The 9555-nt window shown below is 32.7% G+C and overlaps 2 protein-coding genes across 2 annotated transcripts; both read right to left on the bottom strand.

Annotated features, from left to right (window-relative positions):
- Positions 1-375: 375 nt before the first annotated feature.
- On the bottom strand, positions 376-3782 carry LOC145120565 (FAM10 family protein At4g22670-like). Its single transcript, XM_079056372.1, has 11 exons — positions 3553-3782; positions 3403-3451; positions 2983-3111; positions 2796-2883; positions 2617-2697; positions 2454-2518; positions 2199-2339; positions 2007-2123; positions 940-1248; positions 793-850; positions 376-685 (listed from the first exon to the last, which is right to left on the bottom strand). Exons 1-11 carry the CDS (start codon positions 3660-3662, stop codon positions 588-590), a joined length of 1245 nt encoding a protein of 414 aa, XP_078912498.1. The 5' UTR covers positions 3663-3782; the 3' UTR covers positions 376-587.
- Positions 3783-6633: 2851 nt separating this feature from the next.
- On the bottom strand, positions 6634-8473 carry LOC145122612 (non-specific lipid transfer protein GPI-anchored 3-like). The gene is made up of 3 exons (XM_079058180.1): positions 8089-8473; positions 7790-7828; positions 6634-6875 (listed from the first exon to the last, which is right to left on the bottom strand). The coding sequence occupies exons 1-3, from the start codon at positions 8399-8401 to the stop codon at positions 6775-6777; spliced, it is 453 nt and encodes a 150-aa protein (XP_078914306.1). The 5' UTR covers positions 8402-8473; the 3' UTR covers positions 6634-6774.
- Between the last annotated feature and the right edge of the window lie 1082 nt (positions 8474-9555).

Genomic DNA, 9555 nt, shown 5'->3' with positions numbered 1-9555 from the left:
AACTACCAATATGCAATATGCTATTTCACTACCCTGATTTTAAGCTTCGTCGTCCTTGCATCTAAAATCATGTCCTAAATCAAATCAAATCATTCATGTCTTAACCTTCCAGCATATCCTTCTTAAACACACTCTCTTGTATTACTTTGTTTCAAATTAACAAAACAAAAACTTAATTACTATTATTTAGTAATAGTATTGTGTATAAAAAAATACGACCTAAAAATTCTTCCCATGATAAATGAATTCCACACAAATATCAACATGTATAACAGCCAAACCCTAACCACTATACATTCCAACTCATTTGGCATCTTCATCTCTCTCAAACCTAGCAAGGTTTTACACAACACTATTACTAAATAATAGTAGTAATTAAGATTCCAAATCAAACACATGACAACTTCCAAATCCTTCAAATTACAAATACTTTGTTTAAGATTTCCAATTCCAGTTGCTGTTTAAGTAAAAATGAAAACAAGAATGTCTTGAAAGTACCTCACCTTACATCCTTCTCAAAAATTGCACATTTTTCTTTCTAGTTAAAAACCTCACTCGTTTTAATGTAAATAAATGGTACTATGTTTTTAATTGGCCCCACCAAATTTGCTCATCATTTTAGCAATGAGTGGAGCCACCTTTGGGTTTGCTTGGTGCTTTGCAAGATTCGCTGGATTCTTCATCACTGCAAACAATTAAATATATTGTGAATTATAAATTACTTTTATTTCTATATCTTTCCATAACAATAATGTTTACAAAAATTTCCAAAACTGAAATTAAATTACATACCATCTTGCAGAGCAGCCATTACTTCAGGGTCTTTGAATGCTGCCATCAACTCAGGATCCTGTGTACCCATTTCAATACATCAAATATTTACTTAATATATATATTTAAAAAATGTAATCATCAAATGTAAAACTAAAAGTGACTCACATTTAAGATCTTGCTGTAGTCAATGCCACCTGGCATACCACCTCCAGCTGCACCGCCACCTGGCATTCCACCTCCTGCTGCACCGCCACCAGGGAACCCACCTGGCATACCACCACCAGGGAATCCACCTGGCATTCCACCTGGGAATCCACCTGGCATGCCACCAGGGAATCCACCTGGCATGCCACCTGGGAACCCACCTGGCATGCCACCTGGGAATGGCATTCCACCTGGGAAGCCACCTGGCATTCCTCCGGTTCTTTCACTTGAAGATGCTTTTTCTTCTTTTTTAGCCTTTTCATATGCAGCCTATGCATCATAACATGTGATGACATCAGTAATAGAACTATAGAAGAGGGAATGGAATGTATGAATGAAAAAAAAAAAAAAATCCTGTTTGTTTGCAACAAAGGAATGGAATGGAGCATTATGGCATAATAAAATCTATTTAGTTGCAAGAAAGGAATGGAATGAAGCATTTTTCATGAAATGTGATTCCTTCTCTTGGACTGATTTTCATTCCATGGAGAAGGGCTGTTTTTTTAATTCCTCCACATAATAGAATGATATATAAAAATTATAAATTACTTTTAATCATACAATCTTCAATAATACTAATATTAAAAATAATAAAAACTTTAATTTTATTGTTTTTATTTTACACGGATGACTAAATATATTTCTTATTATATAATTTTATTTCAAGATTTCATGGTATTTACTTATTCTGTACACATTTTTAGATGATAAATGGCTGTTTTTAACCATTTGAAATACATACAACATATCAAACGAAACAAAATATGCTTATATATAATTTATTTAACAGTACACTTTTATTTAATTAAAGTTCATATTTACAAAATATCGTTTTTTTTTTGTTTATTTATCAATTTAGTTTCACATAGTTTTTTCTATTTATACATAACAAACAACATGTTTATACGACTCATTCCATTCCTTCAACCAAACGCGACAATGGAATGTAATGATTCATTCCATTCCATTATGTTGTTCATTCCATTCCTTTGTGATTCCATTCCATCATATTAAAAGAAAGAATTTACCTTGGCTTCAGCCCTGCGACGTTGCCTCTCACGTTCTATTTTCCTGTCCTCCCTTTCTTTTCTTAGCTTATCATATTTCCTACGGTGTTCCACAATCTTGTGTGCATTTGGTTCAACCTAAATGCACCATAAAATAAGAATCAGGATTCATAAACCAGTTTTAAAAAATGATAATGTGGTTTGACAATTAACCTTCTTGAGAATGGTACTTATTTCTTCATCAAAATCAATATTAGAAGCTACATGAAGATCTTTTGCAGCCTTTTCCCACTGACCGAGCATTGATAGTGCAATTCCACGTGATTTATAGCCTTTAGCAGAATCTGGATTTATCTGGAATTATTCAACAAAAATATATATATACAATGAGATGAGATATGAAAGAAACTGATAAACCAACAATAGACACCATTTGACTTGTTGACATATATGGAAAAAAGGAACTACCTGTAGAGCAGCATCAGCATCTCGAATCGCAGCATTTGGTTTCTTCATTTTGATATAAACAGAAGCTTTATTGAAAAAAAGAAAAAAAAGTTAAAAGATATCACAGACAAGAAACTATGATCAAAAATGTAAAAATTTAGTTGAAACTCGAATTCAGTTGTACCTCTTGTTGCATACATAATAGCAGAAGTGGGGTTGAGCAGTATTGCCTCAGTGAGGTGCTCAATTGCTTCCTCTAGCTTACCTGTTAACAACAATCAATTAGCACTAATTAAAAAGTAACAAGCATACACCAATTTATACCACTGAAAGTACAACTTCGCATGAAAAAGGGAAACAAACCATCAGAAATTGCTTCCATGCCCTTTGCTTTGGCATCTTGAGAAGCATCACGATTTTCTTCAGAGACCTCCACTGAAGAATCTCCCATCTAAAATTGAAAACAAAGAGACACAAAAAGAAGCTATGAGGAAAATACAAAATCACTAATTACAAACCAGAAAGATGGATGACAGAAGTATGGGCATACCTTTTGTGGTGGATCATTATCAGGCTCCACAGTCTCACCTTCAAATTCAATATCGGATTCTATTATCTCATCGTCTTCTTCTTCAGGTTCTTCAAAATCATCTTCTTCCTCTTCCACCACATAAGGCTTCTGCAAAGTCAGAGTTGTTCAATCATTTAATAACCAATCAATACAAATTCTCATTGTCAAACTGGTGATTCAAATGGATTTACATCAATTTTGAACTTGAAAGTTAGTTGACTCATGCGTATCAATACATTTGCATACAAATAATTAGGTCACGCATACATCTAATTTGGATTAGTTTTGTTAACAACGGCGTTTACACCATTATACAGCTTTTACCCCAAAAAATGCTCCGATCATTCATATTCATCATCAACAACTGTAAACAGTAAATAAATCAGGAAAAAGAGGTACCGATTGCGATTCACTCTTGTAAGCAGATGACGGAAGTTTAGCTCCGAGGCTGAAATCAAAAACCAAACATGTTTCATACGAATTAGTATAAATCTATAATCAATCAAAAAGGACGTGCGACAAAACCGCATATTGTATGAATGCACTTACCTTTCAAGATAGTCGCGGAAGAAGGAGAGTGAAGGATCGCTGAGAATGGAGGGATCGGACTTGCACCGACTGATAAATATCTTTAGCTGCTCTAGTCTAGCAGCGTCCATCGCCGTTGTAGATTTGCCGGAAAAAATGGAAACTAAGGGTTTTACAATTTGTGTAGAGTTTTGGGGGCGGTTTTGGTTAGCTGGGCGATGGACTGGAGGTGACTTCACACTTGAGTCACAAAGATGATTCTAGGAGCTTCCATTTACACTATTTTAAAGTATATTGTAAAAATGGTCCTTCGACTATTTCGCAATATTCATTATTTGCTTTTGATTTCTGGCTTTTAATGTTTTTGTTCAAAAATCTAAATCTTGTAGAAGGTTTATCGAGAAGGTAAAAAAGGTAAACCTTACCCTAAGAGATTCACATAACATCGATGTTAAGGTTATCAAGTGAGAGGCAAATCGTAGAGTATTAATAGTCAAGGGGGTATGACTAGGGGGTATGTAGAGTTTTGAACCTAAGACCTTGTTTTTAGGATTCCACGTCCCATCCATTCATTGGCGAAGGATCACGTGTGGCCATGGACTAGAAAGCATGCCCCAAATCTTGCGAGTGTAGAGGATTGTAATGGATCATGTGTGTATAGACATGTCTATAATATTTATTATGTTTCGAACGAGAGATTGACCCAATGAACTAAAGGTCTTCACAATTGCATTGACAAAGGTGAGAATGAGTATGTACAAGGTGTAGGAGGCATTTGGTTGGGTTCCGTAGTTGGACTAAGTCGGGTATATATGTGGTTTGGACTAAGTCGAGTATATATGTTGTTTTATATGAGTCTGTCATATTTGTCTTATGAGACTTTCCAACATAGCATATTAATTTAACGTGTGTCTCAACTAGATGTGTTAGTATTATTTGTGATTAGTGATGTATGATTGGTTTGTGATTAGAGTAGACCTGACAATTGGACGGTTTTGGAGCGAATCGACCTTGATCCAAACCCTTTTAACAAATTTGATAATCCAATCTAAACCCGCTCTGTAATCTGTAGGTTTTCAAATAATTAAACGCATATACAAACTCACCGTGTAACCCGTAAGTTTTTCGAATAATCAACACATTTTACTTAATTCTCAAAATAAGAATTCTTAAAAATGTATACTATAGCTTACTACTTAGCTTACTGCTTAAAAGAACATTTCTTAAATAAAAGAAATGTTGATTTAGAAAATATATTACATACTCGAAGACTTTCGATTGGAATTAAAAATCACTATTGGAGTAAATTCTGATTTATTTCTAACTGTCAATTGTAGTGATAGAGAATACCAGTTGCAAACTTTCTTCCGGTTGATAAATGAATTTATTGATTTATAAACGAAACTGACGATCGCTTGATGAAATATAAATGAAATGACATCATGATTTTTGGTAAATATTATAAGTCTATAAGTCGACTCTAGAGTCCTATCTAAAAATAGTTTGGTCTTTGGCTTTTGTCCATTGGATTTGTGAATGGAATTAAAATTAAACGTTAAACAATATAAAATATAAGTGTATAATTCTAAAATGTATACGGGACGGATTATAAACGGAACGAATCAGTGATGATATCCATACCCAACCTTTTTAATAAAAGAGTTAGCGGGTATGGGTTGTTAACGGGTAAACGAAACAAAAAACTATACTCCAAACCCATCTCGGATCAGGGTCAAAATCCGCTCCGTTGACAAGTCTAGATTAGAGACATGTTTTAGTTTATTTATTTAGCCTTGGATTTAGTACTTATACTTTTTCATTGTGTATGATGCTTGATTGTACATCCCTTATGGCTTTTGTTTAGAGTTTAGACATTCTTAATTTTTATTGGAATGTTTAAACTTTATGATTTTTGAATGTGATTTTCATGATTAATATGTTTGATCATAATATAATGTTATTTTCAAATTAGACATATTTTGCAGGAGTTCATGGTTTCGTGATTATGATTAATATGTTGAATGTGGTTTTCATGGTTTTCATGATTAATATGTTTAATCATATAATATAATATAATATTCAAATTGGACATGTTTTGCATGATTTCACGATTAATGTCAAATTGAAGACGAGTTTACAAATAAGACAGTGAATAACTTGATCTAAGCTATCCATAAGCATGGCGTCAAATGTCTCTAGGTCCCAACCAATAATGATCTTCATACTCTTTGGACTCATGTTACTATTAGATTACCAACGCCACACACCAAACACTTCCGAAAAACAAACAAATAACTTTAAGGTTACATATGAGATTCCAGAACAACAGAGTTGAAATTGATTATATCAAAACATATATTTTCTATAACATAAACCTCTTTACAATGTTAGAAACTATCAATTATAAAAATATAAAGATCCAAACTAAATCTACCCAAGATTAGGAGTGTGCAAAAATTAACCAATCCAATTACGAGCCGACCAATTGGATTGGATATCCAATTACAATTAGATTGTATTGGATGCGAAATTTTAAAATCCAATTGGATTGGATCGATTCTTGAATTAGTCTGAAAATCCAATAGATAACTAAACATATCGATCCAGTTGGATATCTAATTTTAATCCAATAACTATCCATTATTTGAACAATCCAAATCCAAATAAAATTATTAATTATTCAATAAAAAAATAAGTCGGAGACTTGAAGTTAATGTTACTTTGTTAGTCTTATTTTATGTAATTGTGTACGGTTTATTTTTAGTTATCATAGTTATAATTGGTTGAATAATGAATAACTAATGGATTAAGCCAATAAAAAATATCCAATGGATAAAACCAATCCGGTCCAACATCCAACTGGATTGGTTCGGTTCGTTCGGGTTTTGTTTACTATATTAAATTGGATCCGTTGATAAAATCCAACATCCAATAGATGATTGGATTAGATAGGATCTATCGAAATCCAATGGATTTGATCTGACCCCTACCCAAGATTATATGATTACAAATAAATTTTGTTGGATGTTAACTAAAATATGCATTTAAGACATAAAAACCCATTTATTTTGAATGAAAAGAAAAAGTAATTAAATAAACACATGGAAAACTAATAGCCTTGATTTATTAAATTACACTCATAAGAACCATAAATAAATATATATGGTTTTTACACCAAGAATTATATAACATATGATGTCACAACAATAAATCATATATAAAGACATTTCTACAACTCCCAACTTAAAATAACATCATGCAAGCCGAAATCAATAGTAAACCAATGACCCCACTTGAAGCAATTTTACCCACACCGTTTCCACCCCCACCCCCAGGGGTCCTACCTGTAAAATACACGTAACTTTAAGGATTAGGTTTGTATGGTGGTAAATAAGGTTTTATTATTAAAGTCGATTTTTTTTTTAATTTTAGTCATTAATTTTTTTCTTTGTACAATTAAGGACCTGAATAAATAACCAAATATGAATTTTATAAATATAAAAAATAGTGTTTTAAACTTGCATATATTGATAGTGTAAAGAATCAAAGATACAACTTTCCATAATTCTTTTTGCCCAATGATCATATTAAATAAATATGTATCTCATAATTATAAAACACAAGTTATTAAAATGTTTTTGGTTTAGATATTTCAATGGTAAACAATTCCTGGTCAAAATTGAAGGCCACCGCTTAGTCAATTGACCGAGTCAATTCCAACATAATTAACTTGGTTCCACGATCAAGCAATTATTTTGTACATTTAAATTCCCACCAATATTCTTATAAATGTATAAATAAATAAATAATTTAGTTATAAAAAAATGCTGATTTAATTTAAAATTTGTCATAAAATAACACAAATTTATTTTTATGTTTCAAAATAAATAACAATTTCGCAATGACACTTGTGAATTCGTTGTAAATTCATTATCTGGTGGGAAATTGAATTTCTTTTCAGCTAAAACGATTTGTTTTGAAGGGTTTTTTTTTTTTTTTTTTGTAGTAAAAAAAAACAATATTTGACGTGAATTGGTTTCCAAAGAAAACGGGCCCAATCAAAATTGAAGAGCGATAATTGACGAATAAGGTATCAAATGTTATAGTTTAATTGCACTAATTATGATTAATATTTATGTTCATGTAGATTAAACAGGATCGTTGTTTCTCTTGATATAAATCTAATTTTACCCAAGTAATTAATCAGAAATAATAACAAAATTAGGTAAAACATAGTCAGGAGATCATGAAGTAGTACCTGGTGGAGTTTGAGTTGTGGATCCAGTTGGAGATTGAGCTGCAACATTTAATCATATAAAAAATTAGCATACATAGCAGTATATCATCAATCGATCGATGCCTTATGATGATCAATTCGAGTTCTTCTGTAGTATAATTTTATCAACAATCTGCTTGAAATAATCAAATGGTGATATTGATTTTACTGAATTATCGGCTTAAGAGGTGGATCGAAAAACATCGTACTGAATACTGATTTGGTATCGTGAGATCTAAAAAGCTAAAGCGAAATAGTGATTAAGGAAAACGATTGCTAACCAGTAGTGTTACAGGCGCTTGTGTCAGAGGAGATTCCACACAATTGAGGAAGACGAAGTGCCTGAGCAACATTGATTCCGATTCCAGACAAGAAGGCAGGATTCTCATAGAGGTTACACAGACATTGTAGATCGGTGGCCACCGCCTCCTTGATCGGATCGCAACAGGTGTTGGGCGGCTTTGTGGTGGCGTTGAGGTACTGAGCGCACGGGACTAGCTTCGACGCACACTCTGCCTGCGCCTGTGCCGTCGACACGGATATAGACATCACCATGAGCGCAACCACCACCGTGAGTAAGAAAGAAGAAGCCATCTCTGTAGATGATTTTTTTTTCTCTCTCTAAAAGTTAAAAGGATGGCGATTGGTTGACGATTGAAATAGGCAAATGGTTTAATTTATAAAGGGTCATGTACTCATGTTGAATAGCTTGAGTTTTATTTTGTAAAAGAAAAAAAAAGATATAAAAATACAATTAGACTATTATTATTACAAGTTCTTTTAGAGTTTAATATAATGTTTTTATTGTTTGAGTTATTTTTTGCGTCAATAATAATATCAATATTTTAAAAGAAAACGCAAATTAATAAACTTGTGTCTCATTTAACCAATAATGAACCAAAATATCGTATGGGCGTGTTTGACAAAAGTAGTTGTTAGCTGGAATGTTAGCGGGTAGCTGGTAGCGGAAAGCTGTAGCTTTTATTTGTTATATAAGTGTTTGGTAAAAGTAGCTGGAAGCTTTTGAAATATATAAAATTACATAAAAAGACAATTGATTAAAAATAAATAAATATATAAATATATTTTTAACAGTAATTATGAAAATTGATTTCAAAAGCTCAGTAACATTTTTTTAAACGCTACGGGCGTGTTTGGCAAAAGTAGTTGTTAGCTGGAAGCGGATAGCGGTTAGCTGGTAGCGGGTAGCTGGTAGCGTGAAGCGGATAGCTGGTAGCGGAAAGCTGTAGCTTTTATTTGTTATATGAATGTTTGGCAAAAGTAGCTGGAAGCTTTTGAAATATATAAAATTACATAAAAGGACAACTGATTAAAAATAAATAAATATATAAATATATTTTTAAGGGTAATTACGGAAATTGATTTCAAAAGCTCAATAGCGTTTTGTTAAACGCTACATGAAGTAGCTTTTAGAATTGGAGCGTTTTGTTTAAACTAAAAGTTAAACGCTCGTACTGCCAAACGAAGCTTTTTGTTTAAACTAGAGCGTTAAAAGCTAAAAGCTAGAAGCTCCCAAACGCTTCCAAAAGCTCCGTGCCAAACACGCCCTACATGAAGTAGCTTTTAGATTTTGAGCGTTTTGTTTAAACTAAAAGCTAAACGCTCGTACTGCCAAACGAAGCTTTTTGTTTAAACTATAGCGTTTTGTCAAAAGCTAAAAGCTAGAAGCTCCCAAACGCTTCCAAAAGCTTCATACCAAACACGCCCATAATCTTCATAGTCTTTCC

Source organism: Lactuca virosa, chromosome 6, assembly GCF_052849685.1.
Source record: "Lactuca virosa cultivar CGN04683 chromosome 6, Lactuca_virosa_CGN04683_v6, whole genome shotgun sequence".
NCBI lineage: Eukaryota > Viridiplantae > Streptophyta > Magnoliopsida > Asterales > Asteraceae > Lactuca > Lactuca virosa.
Note: the sequence above shows the minus strand (reverse complement) of the source record. Positions and strands in the feature narration are given on the sequence as shown.